General features: G+C 43.2%; 1 protein-coding gene across 2 annotated transcripts; it reads left to right on the top strand.

The window, feature by feature from the left end:
• dpp9 (dipeptidyl-peptidase 9) lies at positions 1-18,606 on the top strand. Of its 2 annotated transcripts, none has more exons than XM_056292741.1 (21): positions 1-122; positions 1,701-1,791; positions 1,959-2,197; positions 2,495-2,607; positions 3,021-3,194; positions 6,111-6,279; positions 6,817-6,927; positions 7,153-7,281; positions 7,416-7,477; positions 7,592-7,692; positions 8,632-8,809; positions 9,229-9,388; positions 9,587-9,666; positions 10,630-10,782; positions 11,028-11,163; positions 14,135-14,280; positions 14,428-14,574; positions 14,794-14,946; positions 15,570-15,712; positions 16,685-16,796; positions 17,304-18,606. In XM_056292741.1, exons 2-21 carry the CDS (start codon positions 1,736-1,738, stop codon positions 17,394-17,396), a joined length of 2,655 nt encoding a protein of 884 aa, XP_056148716.1. In that variant the 5' UTR covers positions 1-122; positions 1,701-1,735; the 3' UTR covers positions 17,397-18,606. The 2 variants fall into 2 exon arrangements, with proteins under 2 accessions (XP_056148716.1, XP_056148715.1); XM_056292740.1 differs by having other exon boundaries at positions 6,108-6,279.
• The last annotated feature ends 5,693 nt before the right edge of the window (positions 18,607-24,299 follow it).

The following is a 24,299-nucleotide window of genomic DNA, read 5'->3' as shown; positions in this document are numbered from 1 at the left end:
TTGAAAGCAAGCGCTTGGCCATTCTGGGCCATGGATACAACCTTTAGCACTTGGAATATTTGTTTACTGATACCAAGCTAGTAAAGCCTAGGACTGCCGGTAAAATTGAAGTGGCCAGAGAGGTAAGCCCTTCCTCTACTTTGGCCTTTTGTCAGGAGGACGCTCAGCAAAGTGACTGTTTTTGTTAGGAAATCCAACTGTTAGCAGGCTGCTAGTTAGCTTTTAGCCTTGCTAACGTAAACTAGCTAACTGGAAAGCTCGAAATGACAGGGGAGCTGTCATATCAAAATGTGTCTGAGCAAGCGTTGTATTCTGTACAGATGTCGTTTGAAACAGTTATCTTCTAAAGGAGCTCTCGTCTGTTAACTTCCGCTGCGATATGTCTAGCGGCTAGAGCTGTTTTGAAACGGACAAATAAGATGTGTGTTGCCGGTGATTTTTGCCAGTGTAAGTGACCAAGCTTAAATTGGGAGAACAAAGATTCGTTGTAAGCTAGCTAACTGTTGACTTTAAGTACACTGGTCTCCGAATTCATTCTAGTTGTTCCTCACCCAGATGAGTACAGCTGGCTCGCTATCCGTTAATACACATTCAATCCAGTCAAAGTTTATGACCAAACTGTTTGGGCCCAGTGTTGTGTAACTCATCTCACGTATGATTTGCTGTTAATCTAAACACACAATTCATACAACGAGAAGGATGCACATTGAATTAAAGTTTATTTTCCATGACAGGATTTTCATAGAGGGCCGTCCGAAGGAAAGCCGTACTTCCTGTTTTCCAAATGAACTGTCAGATTTACACTTGCTGTTTGGATATTCCTAATTCTTGCTCTAATTTAAAGCCCCACAGTCCACTGCACATATTTGAAACATGTCTGCATGCACTCTGATACGTCTTAGAGTGCCAAATGCCCTTTTAGCCACTGCTGTGCCTACGAGTGTGGTCATTTGCTTAGTTAACAAACTTCTGTGACCTATCATAAATGCACTTAACTGCCACATTGATAAATAAAACAATGTATATTGTATGTGCTCGTTCCTCTCTCCTGCTGTGTTTCAAATGCAACGCTTAGCCATTACATTTAACCCTAGACACAGGAAATGCTATAGCTTCCTCTTCCGCATGTTTTCTTCCCGGTCCCATAATATGAAGGCGTAAAGTTGGGAATGTGGACCCCCCCCCCCCCCCCGCCACCTTTGTGAACTTCCTTCATTGTGAAGCCATGTTAAAATAACAAATTATCCGTAAACTTTAATCGTGTGGTGCTGCCAAAGATGATACCAAATAAAGTTAGGAGCAATTGTGAGCCTGGAATCATCTGGTTTAGGGATCGTTTAATATTTCTGTTTATGGTTTTGGACGTGCAAAGCACCATTTTTCAAAGTCCATATGTTCATTCATCAGAAATTTCATATATTTTCCCTATTTGCTTTACACATTTATCAAGAATATATTTTAGTCTTGAGAGCAGCCCACATTACCCCCTCCATGTCATGGGTGTTTGTTAGAATATTAATAGACCAAGATGTCATAACATCGTGGAAAGTCAGCTTGCATGCTGTAAGCTGCCCATCCTACCATCCACAAGTCACTAACTTCCTACCTTCCCAAAATTAATGGTTTTAACTGCAACTCCTGTTGGTGAAGAATTTCTGTTTTAATTAATGTTAGTATTTTCATTTAAACTCTCTTTTTAGGTTACAGAGTCAGGGTGAGGTGTGTTGACCAGTGAATGCATAGAGTCAAGAAGGTCAAGCTTTGTGACAATACAGAGGGTATCTGGAAAAGGTACAGTATCAGTCCTTTCAATAATCACTTTTTTACAGACTTGGCACAGAGTTCTAAGCTGTTATAGGTTGACGGTATATGGAGGAAGTGTGCAGGTATTCATTTGCATGCCTGCACCACTGTAGGCCCTACATATCAAAATGTTACATTTTTACTTTTGCTTTCAGCTGTGTGACAGTGAGCATGACAGCTGTAGATGGCCTTTCGGACAGCACAGAGGTGGTAGAGATGGAAGACGTTCCATCTCAGTTCTATGTGGAGAAGCACTCTTGGGATGGCCTCCGTGACATCATCCACTGCAGTAGGAAATACTCAGGAATGATTGCTAACAAGGCCCCCCACGACTTCCAATTTGTGCAGAAGAGGGATGAGAATGGTCCCCACTCCCATCGGTTATACTACCTCGGTAAGCTTAAACTGAATAATGCTGAATGCTGATGAGGTGTGACAACCACGTTGTCAGTTCATGCCCCCCCCCCCAGCTATCCCCAATCCCTGTTCTGTCATTTGCTTAGGGTCATTGAATTAAGTGGCCACATGAAAATATTTAATTGTATTCAACTCCCCCTTTCCTACCTTGCACAAACCTATGGAAGGTCAAAGCAAAATTGCGAATGGTACTCGATGCAGAATCCATGTTCCATTTAAAAAAAAAAACAATTTTTTTTAAGCTGTCTTCACATGTTCTCTATCTCCCAATTAGGAATGCCTTATGGAAGCAGAGAGAACTCATTACTCTATTCGGAAATCCCCAAGAAGATCCGAAAAGAGGCTCTCCTAGTTTTGTCATGGAAACAGATGCTGGATCACTTTCAGGTAAACATCTTTTTTTCTTTTTCTCTTTCCATGTCCCTGCTATGCTGTAAAATTTGATTGTAAAGCAGGATCCAATTCAATTCAAATCAGTTCAGTTCAATTCCATGATAAGCAATGGCTTTGGAGTGTTGCAATATCATTTGTGGCTGATCTGAGATATGCTTTAAAAACCGAAAGATTGAGCAATGAGATTTAGGCTGTGAGTGGAATGCTTGTTTAGTATATAGCCTTTATATGAACCTATGGGTGGGAGCCTTTTAGATTCAGAGAAACATAGTTTGGTTTGCCTTCAATACAATAATGGAGACGAGGCTCGCCCATGTTTGAATTTTCAAAATGCCGCTCATAATTCTTCCTTCATTTATTGTTATGTTGTGTATCTGAGTGATTAGAACACCTCTTTCTCCTGCAAGGCAACACCACATCAAGGAGCCTACTCCCGAGAGGAGGAGCTACTGAGGGAGCGAAAGCGTTTGGGAGCATTTGGTATCACCTCCTATGACTACCACGCCCAGACGGGCCTGTTCCTTTTCCAGGCCAGCAATAGCCTCTTCTACTGTCAGGATGGAGGGAACAATGGCTTCATCGTGAGTAACCTGCTTTTCTATGTCTTAATGTTGAACCCCAGATTCCTATGAGAATGAAATAAAATTGGAGCAAGCCGGTGGTTTCCAGCTCATAGCTGTCCCGTGTTGGCACTTTGATTCTGAATATAACCATTTGTTGTCACGGGAAGGCCCCATTCTACACATGAAATGCTTCACAAAAAGTCGAGGCATCAAAAGACATCATTCATCATCTTTGTGGTCCTGTGCTCTTTCTGAGTAGCCTGGAGTAATCTTTTGGAAAATGAAGTTTTTACTTTTTACTTTTGATTGTTGATGTACTCATAAGAATTTCTGAGCATAAAATGATGCCCTCTTGCAATTCACTGTGGTAAATTTGAAATGTGTAAGTGTGAAATTTAAATGTCTTAAATTCCACAGAGAAAAAGCAGGATGCAGTACCTTTTACAGAGCTTATTCAATTCATTTAAATGTAACAACCATTAATTAATCACATGAATATGTAAAAAGCTTTGAAGAAAGAGAAAGAAAGAAAGCTACCTTATTTTGTCATTGTACAGGTTGCAATGAAATTTGTTTTCAGCGTTTAAGCCATCCTATTGTATAGGAGCAGTGGGCAGCTGCGGTGCAGTGCCTAGGGACCAATTCCAGTTCTTTTTCCTATTGCCTTGATCAGGGGCACAGGCAGGAGTATTAACCCTAACATACAGTGATGTTTGAAAGTTTGTGAACCCTTTAGAATTTTCTATATTTCTGCATAAATATGACCTAAAACATCATCAGATTTTCACACAAGTCCTACAAGTAGATAAAGAGAACCCAATTAAACAAGTGAGATAAAAATATTATACCTGGTCATTTATTTATTGAGGAAAATGATCCAATATTACATATCTGTGAGTGGCAAATGTATGTGAACCTTTGCTTTCAGTATCTGGTGTGACCCCCCCCCCCCCCCCCGTGTAGCAATAACTGCAACTAAACGTTTCTGGTAACTGTTGATCAGTCCTGCACGTCGGCTTGGAGGAATTTTAGCCCATTCCTCTGTACAGAACAGCTTCAACTCTGGGATGTTGGTGGGTTTCCTCACATAAACTGCTCACGTCAGGTCCTTCCACAACATTTCGATTGGATTAAGGTCAGGACTTTGGCTTGGCCATTCCAAAACATTAATTTTATTCATCTTTAACCATTCTTTGGTAGAACGACTTTTGTGCTTAGGGTCGTTGTCTTGCTGCATGACCCATGTTCTCTTGAGATTCAGTTCACGGACAGATGTCCTGACACTTTCCTTAAGAATTCGCTGATATAATTCAGAATTCATTGTTCCATTAATGATGTCAAGCCGTCCTGGCCCAGATGCAGCAAAACAGGCCCAAGCCATGATACTACCACCACCATGTTTCACAGATGGGATAAGTTTCTTATGCTGGAATGCAGTGTTTTCCTTTCTCTAAACATAACGCTCCTCATTTAAACCAAAAAGTTCTATTTTGGTCTCATCTGTCCACATTTTTTTTTTTCCAATAGCCTTCTGGCTTGTCCACATGATCTTTAGCAAACTGCAGATGGGCAGCAATGTTCTTTTTGGAGAGCAGTGGCTTTCTCCTTGCAACCCTGCCATGCACACCATTGTTGTTCAGTGTTCTGCTGATGGTGGACTCATGAACATTAACGTTAGCCAATGTGAGAGAGGCCGTTAGTTGCTTAGAAGTTACCCTGGGTTCCTTTGTGACCTGGCCGACTATTACACACCTTGCTCTTGGCGTGATCTTTGATAGTTGACCACTCCTGGGGAGGTAACAATGGTCTTGTATTTCCTCCATTTGTACACATCTGTCTGACTGTGGATTGGTGGAGTCCAAACTCTTTAGAGATGGTTTTGTAACCTTTTCCAGCCTGATGAGCATCAACAACGCTTTTTCTGAGGTCCTCAGAAATCTCCTCTGTTCTTGCCATGATACACTTTCACAAACATGTGTTGTGAAGATCAGACTTGATAGATCCCTGTTCTTTAAATAAAACAGGGCGCCCACTCATATCTGATTGTCATCCCATTGATTGAAAACACCTGTCTCTAATTTCACCTTCAAATTAACTGCTAATCCTAGAGGTTCACATACTTTTGCCACTCACAGATATCGTTTTCCTCAATAAATAAATGAGCAAGTATAATATTTTTGTCTCATTTGTTTAACTGGGTTCTCTTTATCTACTTTTAGGACTGGTGTGAAAATCTGATGATGTTTTAGGTCATATTTATGCAGAAATATAGAAAATTCTAAAGGGTTCATAAACTTTCAAGCACCACTGTACATGTCTTTTGATGGTCGGAGGAAACCGGAGCACCCGGAGGAAAACCACACAGACACAGGGAGAACATGCGAACTCCACACAAAAAGGGCCTGGGATGGCCTGGGGTTCGAACCCAGGACCTTCTTGCTGTGAGGCAACAGCGCTAACCAATGGGCCATAATTTTTTGGGATGCATGCTGATTATGTTTTTTTCTGATTCACTGGCCTGCAGGAATAAAAATTGTCACCTTTGTTTTTATTGCAATAAGACTGGGTAATTGCTTGGGTTGAACAGATGGCCGATACACCATGGAAATGTCATGTCTGGTAGTCATTAAGAGTTGACACTGCAAAGGGACGGGTTGGCTTGCAGGTCTTGTGCACACAAATGTTGTAGGTTAGAGAAGTTAGATTATTAGTGACAAGAAACACATCTGTACATTTCACTGTGGAGCATTGAGTCTCGTCTTTACTTTTGGAAAACTTTTTTATATCAAAATAGATGGCCTTACACAAATGTTTGACTAGATAGGATTATTGGCGTTTTAAGTCCAAAATGCCTACAAATGAGATTTGCAGTAGATGAGGATACTTAAAGGTTACATTCTGCTTGACTGAGAGTGTGTCTACTGGTTTTAGCAGTCTGCCCCTGTAAAGCCTGTGGAGATCAAGACCCAGTGCTCAGGGACCCGGATGGACCCTAAGATCTGTCCTGGGGACCCTGACTTCATCGCTTTCATCAACAACAATGACCTGTGGATTGCCAACATTAAGACCGGCGAGGAGAGGAGGGTCACCTACTGCCACAAAGGTGAAAAATTGTCCAAAAAAAAAAAATCACATGGGAGGGGTGCGCCCGGGTAGCATGGTGGTGTATTCTGTTGCCTACCAACACAGGATCACTGGTTCTAATCCCTGTCTTACCTCCGGCTTGTTCGGGCGTCTCTACAGACACGATTGGCTGTGTCTACGGGTGGGAAGCCGAATGTGGGTATGTGTCCTGGTCGCTGCACTAGCGCCTCCTCTGGTTGGTCGGTGCGCCTGTTCGGGGGGGAGGGGGAACTGGGGGAATAGCGTGATCTTCCCACACGTTATGTCCCCCTGGCGAAACGCCTCACTGTCGGGTGAAAAGAAGCAGCTGGAGACGCCACATGTATTGGAGGCATGTGGTAGTCTGCAGCCCTCCCTGGATCGACAGAGGGGGTGGAGCAGCGACCAGGACGGCTCGGAAGAGTGGGGTAATTGGCTGGGTACAATTAGGGGGGGAAAAAAATTACATGGGTGTAAATGAAACGGGTCATATCTTTTTTTTTTATCCTATTGACTCAATATATTCCTCATGTTCCAGGTCTGGATAATGTGAAGGAGGACCCCAAGTCTGCAGGTGTGGCCACGTTTGTCATCCAGGAAGAATTTGACCGTTTCACTGGCTACTGGTGGAGCCCCTTAGCAGTAGAAGGTCTGCAGTTACTATAATTTTTATATATATATGTATACACGCACTCACACAGGCAATCTGAGTACTTGAGAGGAATGTCTGAGCCACTGGCAGTGCTACCAGCCTTCATTTATACCTGTTGATAATGTAGATTTACATTCTGTTGATAGATATTTTTGGGATGTGCGTTTACGTTATCTCTGTGTGGGATACTGCAATATTATTTTGTTTTCCTTTCTTTGTTAGACCCTGGTGAGGGAAAGACTCTGTATCTATTGTATGAAGAGGTGGATGAGACCGAGGTAGAGATTATTCATGTTCCCTCTCCAGCGCTGGAGGAGCGAAAGGCAGACGCATATAGATATCCTCGTACAGGTCACTGTAACTCTCTCTCGCTCTCTCTCTCTCTCTCTCTCTCTCAGATGGAAAGCTTGGTTGTCATAGTAACCACAACAGTGCTAATGGTGTTTATCAGTTGTCATTCTATTAAATGTGAATGTGAATTACAGGCAGCAAAAATCCCCAGGCCACCCTTAAACTGGCAGAAATTAAGACAGACCATCAAGGAAGAGTAAGAACCTTGTTTTTTTTTTTTCCACTTTTTTCTCTCCAGAAGGCTCTGTTATTAGGTGGATGGACCTAATAGTGTGTGTGTGTATGTGTGTGTGTGTGTGTGTGTCTACAGATAATGAGCACACAAGATAAAGAGCTGGTTCTCCCCTTTACTTCCCTGTTCCCTGGGACAGAATACATTACCAGAGCAGGCTGGACAAGTGACGGCAAATAGTGAGTGTTACAGCAAAGGTCTTCTGCTCAGATACAAATAAATAATGCTTACATTTAGGCAGACTATAATATATATATATTTCAAAGTTTGTTCTTTCTTAACTAATCTTATAACATTCCAAAAAATGGTTGGATGGGTGGATGAGACATCTGTGTCAGTTTTGGTTTTGAATAGATTTAAGGTTTTGTTCTGTAATATAGTCAATTTTATTTGTATAGCCCATTATCACAAATTACAAATTTGCCTCAAGGGGTTTTACAGCAACACAACATCCTGTCCTTAGACCCTCGCATCGCATAAAGAACAACTCCCTAAAAAAAAAAAACCTTTAACAAGAAGAAAAAATAGGAAGAAACCTCAGGGAGAGCAACAGAAGAGGGATCTCTCTCCCAAGACGGACCACTTGCAATGTTTACACAATTTACAGAATACAGCATTGAAAGAGGATAACAGAATTATCATGGAATTATAACATTTATGAAGAGTATGATGCGCAGGATGCCAAGATGCCACTGGACTGTGTTAAAAAACAAAACAAAAAAACAAACACATTTTTGTGAGAGAAGATATACTATTGAAATAGGATAACAAAATTATATGGATTTATAAGATATATAAAAAGAAAATGTGATGAGGTATAATACAATTTGATAATATTATTTGCGTGTTTTGAATTTTGCTTTCTTACCAGGAAGTAAACACACCAATTTGGCCTTGTTAAGACCAGTGCTAACTTTTTGACACGTAATTAGAAGGTTTACTAGTTCATTTGAAAATGACTCATCTAGCGAAAAATCATCAGAGGCAACTGAGAAAATGGAAGAAAGTACCAGAAACGTTTGGGAAGAAATTCATTGGCGTAAATAATGAAGGCTGTCCATTTTGGTTAAGTAATTTGGTAAATTGGTTAAGTAAGTCGCCTTTCTGTGTCCCTCTAGTGGCTGGGCGGTGCTACTGGATCGTAGTCAAAGGCGCCTGCAGTTGGCTCTTCTTCCACCAGCCCTCTTCATCCCTGTCACAGATGACCCTACTCAGAGGCAAGACAGTCTGGAGGCCCTCCCCGGCAGCATACAACCATACATAATCTACGAAGAGACCACTGACGTCTGGATCAATGTGAGACCTGTGGCCTTCATGGGCCATCAGTTGATGTGCAGTAATGATGTCTTTTGTTAACATAAAAAGGAGAAGTATGAGAGAGTTTCAGTAATACTGTCTCATTCATGATTTTAAAAGGAGGGCTGCAATTTATATTTTAATCAAAAGTGGCAATAAAGAGAAATTATTCTCAGGGCAGGAGCTGGTGAAAGTAGGGGATAATTAAAGCATTGGAAAGGGTTGGGATTCTTGTTTGTGATGAAAGGTGAAGAAAACCAATTCTACATTGGGGTCAAATGAGTTATTTGAGGCCTAAAAGATTGGGATAATACTAATCGGTGATGAAAAGCTGATCAGCAGTATGGTAATACAGTCAGGTTTTTTTTACAGGTTAAGTTTCCACAAAATTATTGATGGCAATTTCCCTGTTTCCACAGGTGCATGATATTTTTTATCCATTCATTCAAACAACAGACGATGAGTTCACTTTCATATGGGTCAATGAATCTAAAACAGGCTTCAGTCATCTGTACAAAATCACTTCCTTGTTGCAACCGGGCTGCCACCACTGGGCAGGCGACTACCAGCACGTAGAGGGTAAGAGATTAGAAGATGGCTCTGATTTAATTTAAAAGTATTTTTGCTCATTTTCCTTTGTTCTGTACTAACTCAGAGCCACTAGTATGTTATCTCATTTTGGGATTCCTTTGTTTGGACTGATAAAATTGAATCACATGAATGTTAGGTCTTTGGTTTGTCACTGGCCATAAGAAATTAGTACTCTTCCTTTTCCAGGAGACTTCAAATGTGCAATTAAGGAGGAAGTTACACTGACCAGTGGAGAATGGGAGGTTCTGGCTAGACATGGCTCCAAGGTAAGACACAGTATGGATAATGGTTATTACAATGTCCCAAGGAGTGTTGATTCTGGTGCCATGCTACTTGTTTCTTGGCGCATACTCAATAATCCAGGTAAGGAAATCCCAGAAAGTTGAATCAAGTTGATTTGGGCAAAGCATTTAGTGGGAGAAACATTTCATCAGTCATCCAAGTCATGAAGTCGCTTTGATACAAAGTATAATGACCTCAACACCCACCCATCACCTGCCTCTTCCATACCCTTCTCCCTGTCCCTCCCAAATGAAAGAGATGAAAAGGAAACAGAGGAAGAAGAGAGGAAAAAATGGAAATATTGGCGTTGATGTCTTCAACTCAGGCTCCTGTCACTCATCTGTCATTTTTAGGCTTTTTGTATGGACATTAAATGAGCTCTATTTTCTCAGATTGTGCTGAGGATCCTTTAAAGGGGAACTTTTTTCTGTTCACAAATTACTTGAAACATCTTTTATCCAGTCAGTATGGGTTGGTGGGGAGAGATGTTTCCTCTTCAGTAATATGAGGTGTCTTGCCAAAAGTTTGGCAAAAGGTACCACAGTTGTATCCTAGCACATGAGCAATATTCCCATACACAGCTTTAGCTCTCACCGTTGCATGAATCACCACTGGACCCTACACGGGCTTTTTCTAATGCCCAGGCACCTGTTGCTTTTACAATGTGAGTGTCATCTTTGTAAATTAAACTGGTACCCTGATGTCACAGTGGTTCCATAATGTTGATTATCTTTTCATGGTGCCTTATCCCTACTTAAGGATTAATGCAGTTTAACCACAGGTGTCCTCATGTCCTTACAGGGACGTTATCAATGAAAAAGCTTTCCTTTTCATCTTCTGCTTGCATAGTTTCTCTAACTTTTATTCCCTGTCTGTGTCAGCTCATTCTCACTGCTCTTGCTTCCACTCTCAATCTAATTTTTTTTTAACTCTGTCTGTTGTGGTAGATCTGGGTGAATGAGGCGACCAAGCTCGTGTATTTCCAGGGAACCAGAGACACGCCTCTGGAGCATCACCTGTATGTTGTAAGCTATGACTCACCTGGGGATGTAGTGAGACTGACCAAGCCTGGCTTCTCTCATAGCTGCTCCGTTAGTCAGGTAAGTGCATATAACTCATCTACAATCAGATTGACCATCAATTCAACTGTGTAGGTCTGTCCGTCCAAACCATGTGCATTAGAGACATCTGACGTCCTAGTCTTTTAAAATTCTTGAACTTTTTATCTGTCTTTATCTTAATTGAGCATCCAACGGATTGCTGAATGAATGCAACGGAACCATATTTACCACCTATTCTCTATCCACTCTAACACTCTCCCCCTCCTCACACCCTCACCCTGCAGAACTTTGACATGTTTGTCAGCCACTACAGTAATGTCAGCACACCCCCCTGCGTCCATGTCTACAAGCTGACTGGCTCAGAAGGCAACCCTCTACATATAGTCCCTGAGTTCTGGGCCAGCATGATGGAGTCACCAGGTAAAGAAGCCACTTACCTGGGCAGAGGATCTGATGGAAACATGAATTAATTTTATAACTTAGGGTGGCATCCCATGTAGAAAGGTAGCATCAATGGCAGACGAAAAGACTCCGAGAGAATAACAGATTTGGGTTTATAAATAGTTCTTGTTCTACATGGCTATAGTTCTACATGGCCTTAGGTGCCATGTAGAACTATAGCCATGTAGAAGTATGAGGGCACCTAAGAAAGACTGGGATTAATACCTAGCTATTGCTTTATATTACAATCAGTTCATTGGACTCACTCAGACCAGATCCAGATAGACCCCAACTTTTTTTGGACAGAAAACTTGCACTTGTGTAATTTGGCTCTGAAGGTCCTGTGAGGAGGAGTCTGGCCAAATGTGAAGGTTATTTGTCTGAATTCTGTTTTATTTTTGGAAAAGTCAATAGAGCCACCTCTGTAAGAGAGAGGCTCAGGGTCTGGCTTTGGTTAAATCGAGGACAGGCAGTTTGATCATCTCATGTCCTCCAGCCTATCCGGACTGCAGTCAGATACAGTGCCTTGCAAAAGTATTCAACCCCCTTGACAGTCATCACTAATTTCTGGATTATAACAGATACATATCTGTTCATGAACAATATTATTTTTGTGAACCCATAAGCCCAACAGCATGTTCCCAAAGCCAAAATAAGTTATGTTTTGCTGACTTTTTATTAATAAATTAAAAACTAAAATATAATGCTTGCCTAAGTATTCAACCCCCACGTATCAATACTTTGTACCCCTTTGCTGCAATAACAGCCATGATTCTCTTGAGGTAAGTATGTATAAGCTTTGCACATTCTTCTGGAGTAATTTTTGCCCATTCTTCTTGGCAGAATTTGTACAGGTCTTGCAGGTTGGTGGGATGGCGCATCCGGACTGCAATTTTCAGTCTGTGCCACAGATTTTCAATGGGGTTGAGGTCCAGACTTTGACTTGGCCACTCAAAAATGTTCACCTTTTTGTTGCTGAGCCATGTCATTGTTGCTTTAACCTTGTGCTTAGTTAGGATCATTGTCCTGCTGGAAGGTGAACCTTCTCCCAAGCTTCAGTTTTATGACAGACTGCAACAGGTTTTCTTCCAATATTTCCCTGTATTTAGCTCCATCCATTCTTCCCGTCAATATGAACAAGGTTCCCAGTGCCTGCAGATGAAAAGCAACCTTTATTTTGCTGCTGCTTCCATGCTTCACTGTAGGGAGGGTTTTTTTAGGGCATGAGCAGTATTAGGTTTGCACCACACAATGCTTTGAATTTTGGCCAAAAAGCTCAACTTTTGTCTCATCTGACCACAAAACCTTTACCCACATCCTAACTGGGTCTCTCTCATGCTTGGTGGCAAACTCCAAGTGTGATTTTTTTATATGCATAGTTTTGAGCAACGGCTTCTTTCTTACCACCCTTCCATACGGGCCAGATTTATGGAGAGCCCGTGTTATGGTTGACTCATGTACATTTACTCCAGTTTCAGCCACTGACCTCTGGAGCTTCTTCAAAGCGATTGCAGGGTCATCTGTGGCTTTCCTCACCAGCCCACGTCTTGCTCAGACGCTTTGAGGGACGGCCTGCCCTACAAAGTGTCTGGGTGGTGTGATACCGCTTCCACTTTCTGACAATGGATCCAACAGTGTTCCGTGGGACATCCAAACACTTGGATATTGTTTTGTATCTCTTTCCCGCTTTCTGCATTTTAATCACTTTGTCTCTTACTTCACTGTTACGCTCCTTTGTCTTCTTTTTTTTATCCCCCCCCCCCTTTCTCCCCAATTGTATCCGGCCAATTACACCACTCTTCCGAGCCTTCCCGGTCGCTGCTCCACCCCCTCTGCCGATCCAGGGAGGGCTGCAGACTACCACATGCCTCCTCTGATACATGTGGAGTCGCCAGCTGCTTCTTTTCACCTAACAGTCTGACAGTGAGGAGTTTTACCAGGGGGACGTAGCGCATGGGAGGATCATGCTGTTCCTCCTCCCCCCCCAAACAGGCACCCTGACCGACCAGAGGAGACGGTAGTGCAGCGACCAGGACACATACCCACATCCAGCTTCCCACATGCAGACACAGCCAATTGTGTCTGTAGGGACGCCCGACCAAGCTGGAGGCAACACGGGGATTCGAACCGGGATCCTCGTGTTGGTAAGCAACAGAATAGACCGCCACACTACTCGGATGCCCTGTCTTCATTTTCTGATGGAGTTCATGCCCGGCTAATGAACTTTACATGGAGTGCTTTTTATACCCATAAATGAGACCGTTACAATGTCTTACAGGTGCACACTACTTATGTCCAATTTTGTTAACCTGAGTTTGTTTTAAGAATGATTTGTCATTTGTGTAAACTTGGAGCTTTCAGAACATAAGGGATCGAATCCTTATGCAAGCGCTATATTTTAGTTTTTAATTTATTAATAAAATGTCAGTGAAACAGAACTTGCTTTGGAAAAATGCTATTGGAGCTTATGGGTTCACAAAAATAATATTGTTCAGGAACTGATGTGTGAGTGTCTTTTATAATCCAGAAATTTGTGATGACTGTCAAGGAGGTTGAATACTTTTGCAAGGCACTGTATCTGTTGCTATGCCACAAATATTATAGAGTGTTTTGTCCAGGGGTTGAGTGTTGTTGTTAACACATTGAAGATTTATTGAATTCAATACAATTCTAAGAGTAATCCCTCAGTCTCATTTATCGGGCACAACTGCATATCTTTTTATGTTAGTTTTAAGAAAAAGATTGCATGCACCACTTTAGCCTAGAAACCTGTCTATGTACACCATTGTTTGATGCTTTGATCCAAAGAGCTGTGCAGCACCGTTGGCATATACATTTACAACCCCAGCTGTAGTAACTAATGCCAGTGGGTACTCAACAGCAAACCCTTCCATGCTGTACCTGTTAAACTACATAGGACCATCTGTGCTGTTGTATCTGTGTTCTCCAGGTTGCCCAGGAGATTACAACCCACCAGAGATCTTTGACTTCCCAGGGAGATCAGGCTTCCAGTTGTATGGGATGGTATACAAGCCTCACAACTTGCAACCTGGCAGGAAACACCCTACAGTTCTCTTTGTCTATGGTGGCCCACAGGTTGGTGCCTCTAGATCCTGTCTGCACAAGGTCTATGTTGTTATAATGTTGACTCAACAAGCCATTCTTTTGTGTTCATTTTACGGCGCTATGAAATCTGCACCGGGACCCTTCAGAGGTACATTTTGTATGTGTATGTGTCCCCAGGTTCAGCTGGTTAATAACTCGTTTAAGGGGATCAAGTACCTGCGTCTGAACACGCTGGCCTCTCTGGGCTATGCTGTGGTGGTCATTGACGGGAGGGGGTCCTGTCAGAGGGGCCTAGATTTTGAAGGAGCCCTGAAAAACAAAATGGTAATTGTCTTTTCACCTCTGTTGCTCTGTCCTCTGAGTGATTGTTGTTCTACCTTGACAAAATTTGACATACTGTGTTTCACATAGTGCATTGCTGTTAATACAAAAATAAGTTAATGCAAAAATGGGGGTGGATATCTTCATCACTGTCTTTATTTACTCTCTATTAATTAATAATGGTACACATTCATTCACTTGTCTGTCCGGTTTCTTGTTCAGGGCCAGGTAGAGATTGAAGATCAAGTAGAGGGACTACAGTACGTGGCAGAGAGGTTTAACTTTGTGGACCTGAGCCGCGTTGCCATACACGGCTGGTCCTATGGGGGCTTCCTTTCCCTCATGGGCCTCATCCAGAGACCCAATGTCTTCAAGGTGAGGATGCCAGTGAGACTGTTTGTCAGTGGGAGGGATATAAGTCTTTGCATTTTCTCACCCCCTTGCTGTCCCTATACTCCTATACTCCTACCTACACTTACTTTTTATTGAACAGCATTTCCTGTTTCCTGTAGCTAGATATAAGAAAGTGAAGTTAGTCAGTCTGTTATAAGTCAAAACATTTTAATCAGGTTGCATGACTGCTGGGCAAGAGTTCTTTCTCTTTTGGTGAATGACAGGGAAAATTCCTGAAATACATTTTTCTGCTGTAATGTCAAAGTCCTCATACATTTGATAGTATTGAAGATGTAAGGATAGCTAGAGTAACAACTGGGTGACTAATGTAGTTGCCTCTCGTAGACACATGGTGTCAGTGTGAGGTAATATTTACATAATGGTAGCAAGGTTATTTAAATCTTGCAGAGCCATAATTTTGAAAGTGATATCAGTTCCTGATTTTTTCTTTAACCAAATATATCTGCATTAGAGTCAGTTTCTTTGTTGACAAAATAAAAAATTCTGCTCAATAGTAAATTTGACCATATTTTCCCCTGTATAGTTCCCATTCTTTTTCCTATCACATGTGTATCCTATCATATTTCTCGTGTTTCCTTCTGCAGGTGGCTATTGCCGGTGCCCCAGTAACTGTATGGATGGCCTATGATACAGGCTACACAGAGCGCTACATGGATGTACCTGAGAACAACCAGCAGGGCTACGAGGAGGGCTCTGTGGCATTGCACGTTGACAAGCTGCCCAGCGAGTGAGTACACATATCCTGTGCAATACATTAGCACTTCATGTAATGAAAATGATACAAACATAGTGGAATTCGTGCTCATGGTGAGTGATATTTCCCACTGCTGGGCATGCAAAGGTCCAGAGAGACAAAAATTAAATACAGTTGAAGTAGTTTAAGTTTTGATATACTTTAGACATATTAACATGAGTTTAAAGCAAACAGTTTGGTCTTGACTTCAGCCCCTCACTGATTCCTGTTAATTCATACTTCCTACTCTGTGGAGATAAATCCAACCAGTGCACCATAGAAGATTTGACAGTTCAAACACTTGTAGAGGCAATGATAAGGTTTTATAACTTTGGGTGTTCATTTCCTTTATCTGAAACTTTGTTGATGAGTTATTAAGAGATACAACTGACCAGACATTCATACTTGAAGAGCGTTTAAAAACTGCTTGAGGACTGATATTAAGCCATGCTCTTTTCAATGTATTAACATTATAGTGCTAGCTCATCAGATTTATTCTTGCATCTGTGTAACACATTTGATCTTTTGTGCTTAAAAAAAAAGATCCCAGTATTTGTTTACCTTTTTTGTACAGTTAAGAAAAAGATCTTGTGCACAGGCGAAAACGATCAAGTTCAATTTGGCAGGCTAAGTCAAGCCTCAGTCTTTACAAGCTGAGGAGGCCCTTGGGGTTTTACTCATGGCATGTGTTACGGCCCTAGTGCCATAACACATGCCACAGCACTATGTTTGGATTCAGTAGTTATCTTAAAGAGCACTGATCAGCTCTCAGTGAGCTTCTGAGACCTAGCAGCTACAGTATTTCTCCCTCCTAAAATAAAAGGTGTTTTGATTTCCAACTCGACAAAGAAAAGAAGTTAAAATTCATTGGACTCCTGCTGTGTGGTGCCGAACTGAAACCACGTGGGGTTCGCACCTTCTCCCTCTAATACTGTGTAACTCTCTTCTTAATCCTTGTTGTTTCAGGCCCAACCGCTTGCTGATTCTCCATGGCTTCCTGGATGAGAACGTGCACTTTTTCCACACCAATTTTCTAGTGTCACAGATAATCCGTGCCGGAAAGCCCTACCAGCTACAGGTTAATGTCACCAGCTCTCTTCATTTAGTTGTGCATTAATATTGCCATATGTGATCATTTCCATTCTCATTTGACAGTATGTATCTAAGAATGATTGAGAGAAATTTCTAATTTTAGATCAGCTTATCTGTTCTACTAATCTTAGCTACATAAATCTGTGCTGTTAATCTCTCTAAACTCTGGTTATCTGAAAAGTTATACTACCTTATAATCAAAACATGTCATTAATAGTAAGATTAGTTACTCTACAAACATGTTAAATCAGATAAAGATTAGTTTTAGAGCACACTATATTGTGCAGTATGTTTACGCTACAAGATTTCGTCCTGGAGTTTTTTGTTTTTTGTTTTTCCTATATGCCATATGAGGTTTTTTGAAAGGATGTTCTTCCAGACTAGAGGAGATGGTTGTTGTTACAAAGGTTGCATGTACGTGTACTAATATATATTGTCTAAATGACTGTTGTTATTGACCCATCTATCGATTGTGCCATTGTCGTTTCATCAGGTCTACCCCAATGAGCGGCACAGTATCCGCTGCCCTGAGTCTGGAGAGCACTACGAGATCATGCTGCTGCACTTTTTACAACAATACCTCTAAAGCTGAGACAAGAGGAGAGAAGTGAAGTCTAAATGTCCTTTCTGTCCTTTGGTGCACCCTAATCCTACCCCAACACTATCCCTAACAGCCCACCCTTTCATAGACTATCAGAGACACTTTGCCACACACCCCTCCCTCCAAAATACGAACTGGACAATCCACTACCCAAATAATCCTTCTTCTTCTTTCAACCTTTGTCCTGCCTTGTTCTGTTACTCGCTTGCTCTGCCCCCCCCCCATGCCCTCTCTCTCCCGTGTACAGTCTGGGGTATGGTTTACTAGAACACAGTTTCAGTGTCTCACCTGGAAGACTGAACAAAGGATATATGTAGAAATATACGCAGGTTGCGTCACATTGACCCATCGCTCACCCACGTCCTCATCTCTGGAACTATGATTGTTTTGCCAAATGTTTTTGTTTGATTTTTTTTTTTTTTTTTTGTTCCCTGTTTTAGTCGCTCGAGTCAGTGGTAGGAATGGGGGCAAATTACTCAGATATAATATGGAATCTATACATCTATTTGCAGACAATTTCTTATACAAGTATAAACACACATGCACAATACATGCAGTTTATTTCAACATGTGTAAACACCCTTACACTCTTTCATGTGCTCGCACACAGAATCGCAATATTCATACCCAGTGTGAGTATATACCTTGGAGGTTGCGTAATGATGAAGAAAGGAAGAAAAACCAGGGCTCTTCCTCTTATCAGCTAATTTTAATTAAGTATTGTTTAGAATAAATATTTTTATGGATTTTTATTCTTTTATAATGAGCATCAGTGGAAGCCGCTCATTGGTAATTTTGGGCCGTTTTCTCTCTCCCTCTCGCATTACGTCACTCCAAGTGTCTGCTTGCCTTCTTAAGACATACTTCATGATGTTTGCCAAAGTACCTCCTGACTCTTGATCACGCTGGTGTTTTCCTTTTTTACTGCAATAAAGACAACAGAAAGGTGAGCAGTGGAGTCTTAAAAACAGCTTTGTACCACCGGAATACAATTTGTACATGGTAATGAATAAATGTATGAAGAAATAACTTTTTATCATTTTGTGTGTTCTTCCGCTGTGGTGTTTGATTCCAGCCTTAGATGTGAGCTGTGAGGTATTGTCACTGAGATGCCACACGTCATTGTTCTGTTGTGCTGCACATGTTAAGTACATGCAGCCTATTGCAGGATACAAGCTTATTCGCTTGCCGAAGATGCTCTCCTCTCAAGCGTATTCTTTCTTTTCCACATTGCTATTCCACTCTGACCTTCCTGGGGGGGGGGGGGGGTTCATGCTGCAAGAGAGAGATTGAGATAGAGAGAGATATAAACAGACAAAGAGGGAGTGGCTGGGGAGCACTATGCTGCCTCCTGCATGAGAGCTGCACCCCACCCATCCATCCTCCACCTCCCTGAGCAGCAAAGGCTTTTGAGCTCATTAAAGCTGTGCACAGGTGTAGTAAATGAAATTTAATGAGTTGTCAGCTCCCCTTTCACCACCACCAACCCCACCTTCTCCCTTAAGGGGGTAGGTAAGGGGCGGATGGTGCAGTTGCCATGGTACCAATTGATTGATGCTCCCATCGTGCATTTTTACGAGCACTGCACCTTTAGGTGATTTAATGCTTAACCATCTTTAAATGAGTGATGATTACGTCGTCATCATGCACCATCACCACCTGCCACATAGAAAACCTTGGTACCAGTGACAGCCATGTTTCACTGGTGTGAATGCTCCGCAAAAAGGGTAGGGGGATGTCTGAGGATCAGGCGAGGGTTGTAATCACGAAATATTTCATTATGCTGAATTTATAAAGGCCTGCTGATGGCCTCTGTTGTTCATGATGTTCTTCGGGACAGTAAAATGTTTACTTCACACCCTCTAAAGGTAAACTTGATGTTGGATAAACACTCCTTTCCTGGGATTACGTGTCGAATATGGACACAGACCGGCCACATAAAAAAACAATGGGTAGAGGTCAGTCGAGAACACACTTCATCAGCTGTTACTGAGGTTGACCCTGAACAACAGGATTTTCTCTCGTCGTCCTTTTGGCTCTTTGAGGTGACAGTGGGAAAGCACATTAAGAGTCAGCCCAGCAAGCAATCGGACAGTGCTGCTGTGCAAAATTGAAGCTGACACCGAGAAGCTACTGGAGTTTACTTCTGGTTAATGTCACTAAGCTGCTCAATTCCCTCAGGTTGAGATGGGAGAAATCTGCCACGTGCCTTTCAGAGATGTTGGACTGACTGTGCTGGGGAGCAGGGAGTGAATAATACTGTGGTGGTGCAGCTCACAGCCAACTTTCCACTACTTCCCCTTTTTCTTCTCAGAATAATTGGAAAAGCAACACTCGTAACACTTCAAAGGCTTAGAGAGAAATAGGTGGATGAAGTCCATACTCTTATTGCTGGTGGTGAACGAATCATATCTTCTTTTGTGATTTGGGCCCAAGTGAACTTAGTAACCTTTAATGTGAAATGAACTTCCATGAAAATACTTTGAACTTGGAGACTGTTTTTGGTTAAACTTCGTTAAACAACAATCACAATGGTTATTCAGCTTGACACACTCAGATAAACTCTCAAACTGAAAGAAAGTTTGTTCGAACTTTGTAGTGAAAGATAATTTATTAACTTTTTTCATACAGTAATGTGGTCATGCTTTGGCGAGAGAGGGTTTGAAGAATTCAACAAAACTAGAATGCCCTGATTTAGTTTTATGGCACTAGCCGTGCAAATATTAACACGTAGTCACCATAAAGGGCCAAGCAACCAAGCCACTGCAACATTTTCAGATTTAAGGCAAAATACTCTTCATTTTGCATGGGCGGCATGGTGGCGCAGTAGTTAGTGTGGTTGCCTAACAGCAAGAAAGTCCTGGGTTTGAACCTCGGGGTCGTCCAATCTTGGGGCTCGTCCTCTGTGTGGAGTTTGCACGTTCTACCCGTGTCTGCGTGGGTTTCCTCTGGGTGCTCCGGATTCCTCTCACAGTCCAAAGACATGTAGGTCAGGTGAATCGGCTGTAATAAATTGTACCTAGGTGTGAATGTATGTGTGTGTGTCAGCCCTGTGATGGTCTGGCGTGTATGTGTGTCAGCACACAGGGCGTGTGTGACGCATCAGTGCAGTAGTACTGGGGTAGTGGTGCTTGTAGTTAGTGCATGCTGCTTCTGCTTGCTACTTTCTGCTTTCAGCTACTGCCACCGGCTAGCCTTCTTGTAGGGGGTGAAAAGAGGAGCCGAATGCATAAGTCTCCTCCTGCTGGTACATAGCCTCTCCGTCGCCAAGACTCCTGCAGTGCCTCTTTGTGGCCACACACAGTAACTGGGTACTTTGTGGTCCCAGGCCAAACTGTAGGGGATCTCGGGGCAGCAGTGGGCCCCAGAGAGAAGGTGCGCAGGCCCACCGGTGTGTGGACACGCCCTGGCTTCTCTCAACCACTGCCCCAGCTATGGGCTAATAGCAACTAAATCCTCAATGGCGGAGCGGGCGGAAGATGGTGGCTGTGAGGAGCACCACAATGACCGCAAAGGTGGAAGAAGGCTGCAGCAAGGAAGGGCCCCCAGTTGTCTTGGTCTCCATGCCACTGGATCCCGGCCTTTCTATGCCAAGGACTGTGTGGAGGCTGCCTGTGTACCAGCCTCCCCACATTAAAAGATTCCACGCACAGGCATCCTCCCCAAAGGGAATCAGGCCATTTAACATCCCGGACAAAGTCCTGTGGTGATCAGGAAGTGGTGACGGGGGCAGGACCATGAAGTCTGGCAGCTCCTATCCACAACCTGACACACAGGTGGTGGGTATCTGATTCAGTCGTTAAGCTCTTGGGCTGAGGCAGAAAGAGCTTTTCGGCAGCTGCACCCACAACTGAGCAGCCCTATTTAGGATCCACCCTGCTCACCCCAGTAGGGGAAGGGGCTGGAAAAGGTGCCCTAAACATAGCCTGCCTCGAAAACTCCTGTCTGGGCTACCGCACCCAGAGAGATCACCACTAAGCGGTCAGAAACATAAACGGAAGCAAATTTACATTGGAACCTGGAATGTGCGGACCCTCAGGGACAATAAACACTGATTGACCCGAAAGGTGAACTGCCATCATCACCAGGAAGCCAATGAGATTTCGGATCGATATTGTAGCACTCTCCGAAACCTGACTGGCTGATGAAGGGCAGCTGAAGGAGGAAAAAGGCTGATACACTTTCTTCTGGAAGGGAAAACCTGCTGATGAGCCAAGGATCCGCAGTGTGGGTTTTGCTATTAAGAACAGCTTTATCAATCACCTCTCCGAACTCCCTGTGGGCATCAATGAATGCCTAATGTCCATACACCTGACACTTGATGCACAGGATGAAGTGAAGGAGGCCTTCTATGCTGACCTGGACAACATCTTAACCAAAGTCCTCAAGGAGGACAAGTTAATCCTGCTTGGAGATTTAAATGCCAGGGTGGGATGAAACCACAATCTATGGAGAGGCACAATAGGGAAGGAAGGAGTTGGCAACACAAACTCCAATGGCATATTGCTGCTATCAAAGTGCTCAGAACACAGCCTGGTCATCACCAACACACTTTTACGCCAAAAGAATAAACTCAAAACATCCTTGATGCATCCTCGCTCTAAGCTCTGGCACCTCATCGATTACATAGTTGTCTGTGCCAAAGACTGCCATGATGTGCTCAACACCAGAGCGATGACCAGTGTGGATGACTGCTGGACAGACCACAGGCTCATCCGCTCCATCATGCCCATCAGTCTCACGTGGAAAAGAAGGGTGCAAAAAAGGCAGTGCCGGCCAAAGCTCAACATCGAATGGTTGGGTGACACCACCCTTCGAGAACAACTCCAGGCTACTCTCAGCGCTGCTTTGCCCAAGCAATACCCATAAGATATTGATACACACTGGGACCTGCTTAAGTCTATCACCATGGACTCCTGCAAAAGCACCCTTGGCTACAAAACCCGGAAACATCAAGACTGGTACGATGAGAATGACAACGGAATCCAACAGCTCATTGACATCAAGCGGCAAATCTTCATTGCCACAAGGAGTCAAAATCATGTTCAGGATTGACGGACAATTCCTGAACATCAACAAATTCAGGGTTAAAAGCAGAATCACCACCATATCCATCATGGAGCTGCAGTATGCTGACGACAATGCCCTCGTGGCCCATTCAGAAGAAGACCTACAGTGCATTCTGGATGCTTTTGCCAAGGCATACAAGCAGCTTGGTCTGGCCCTTAACATAAAAAGACCTAGATCCTCTACCAGCCACCACCCAACACAAATAACCCTGCTCCACCCCCAACCATCTCTGTTGACAAAACCAGACTGGAAAATGTGGACCACTTTACGTTTCTTGGAAACCTCCTATCCTCCAAAGCTAACATTGATGAGGAAATACACCACCGCCTCAGTTGTGCCAGTGGGGTTTTCTCAAGACTGAGAAAAAGGGTCTTTGAAACCCGCAACCTCCAGGCCAGGACGAAAATTCTGGTCTACAAAGCGGTAGTGTTGCCCACCCTACTGTATGGATCAGAATCCTGGACCACATACAGCAGGCACCTGAAGGCACTAGAGGCACATCATCAGAGGTGCCTCCGAAAAATCCTCAAGATCACCTAGGAAGATAGACGCACCAACACCAGCGTCCTGGAGGAGGCTAACATTCCCACTATCACTGCCACAATCGCCCAACACCAGCTCAGATGGACTGGCCATGTCATCCGTATGCATGACTCTCGCCTTCCAAAACAAGTTCGATACTCCCAGCTTCTCACAGGACAACATGCCCCGGGAGGTCAAAAGAAAAGGTATAAGGATAACATCCAAGCAAACATCAAAAAATGCTACATAGACCCTAAGACCTGGGAGGACACAGCAACCAACAGGGCGACCTGGAGAAAACTTGTCCAGGAAGGAGCAGCACTATATAGTAATGATCTCCACTGTGCTGCAGAAGACAAGCGCAGACTCAGAAAGGAGGGAGTTTCCACCAAACAGGCCCAAACCAATCCCACAACTATCACCGCCAACCCCTGCCCACACTGCACCAAAATATGCGGCTCCAGGATTGGCCTCTTCATCCACCTGAAGACCCACAAGGACCAAGAAGGAGGACAGTCATACTCGACCCCGAGTGACCGCCAGTGATGATGATGATGATGGTCTGGCGGCCTGTCCAGGGTGTCTCTCTGCCTGCCGCCCAATGACTGCTAAGATAGGCTCCAGCACTCCGCGACCCTGAGTAAGGAGAAGCGGTTTGGATAATGGAATGGATTTTGCATGAATCATAAATATTGAAACTGATATAAATTCAGTCTAAAATAGTGGTTTCCCCTGTCTATTTCAATTTGAATTTGCCACACTGCAAGGCTAACACTTAATGAGCTGATCAATAATGAGAGTGAACTTTTACTGACATGCAGGAGGGAGTTGGCATGTAGAAGGTGAAACACTGATTCAGATATCCTGCCGAAAATGTAATGTTTGGGTTTTCATAATCAGCTATGCTTTTGCACCATCTTTTTTTGATCATGTTCGATATCAATCAGTCAGATTTTCTGCAAAAATACCGGCACCCAGATGCAAATAAATCTCATCCCAGTGCAGCCTTACAACATATAAAAGGGGATTGTTTTCCATGATTATCGGTGTTGACAACAACACTGAAGATAGATGCCACTCTGAGGATGCCATGCAATGGCGTGGGATGTTCTTTATCTGCTGGGTGAAAGGCAATCCGGCAAGCTTAAGCATGGAGAGGACATTCCTCTCTTACACCTGCCAAGTGAGATGCTCCAGGCCAAGATCAGCTTAACCCTCAGCATGCCTGCCCTGCTGGGTGATAGGACGTGGAGCTACGCACAGGAATGAAGAGGCCTCACCTCTGAGGCACAACAC

The sequence above is a fragment of the Lampris incognitus genome, chromosome 14 (assembly GCF_029633865.1).
Source record: "Lampris incognitus isolate fLamInc1 chromosome 14, fLamInc1.hap2, whole genome shotgun sequence".
Classification (NCBI taxonomy): Eukaryota; Metazoa; Chordata; class Actinopteri; order Lampriformes; family Lampridae; genus Lampris; species Lampris incognitus.
Note: the sequence above shows the minus strand (reverse complement) of the source record. Positions and strands in the feature narration are given on the sequence as shown.

Excerpts from the sequence above, each read along its gene's own strand:
- dpp9 (XM_056292740.1), top strand. The coding sequence starts at position 1,736 with ATGCATAGAGTCAAGAAGGTCAAGCTTTGTGACAATACAGAGGGTATC. Across the intron at positions 6,280-6,816 it reads GGTCACCTACTGCCACAAAG|GTCTGGATAATGTGAAGGAG; the intron begins GTGAAAAATTGT and ends CTCATGTTCCAG. Across the intron at positions 14,281-14,427 it reads TTGTCTATGGTGGCCCACAG|GTTCAGCTGGTTAATAACTC; the intron begins GTTGGTGCCTCT and ends ATGTGTCCCCAG.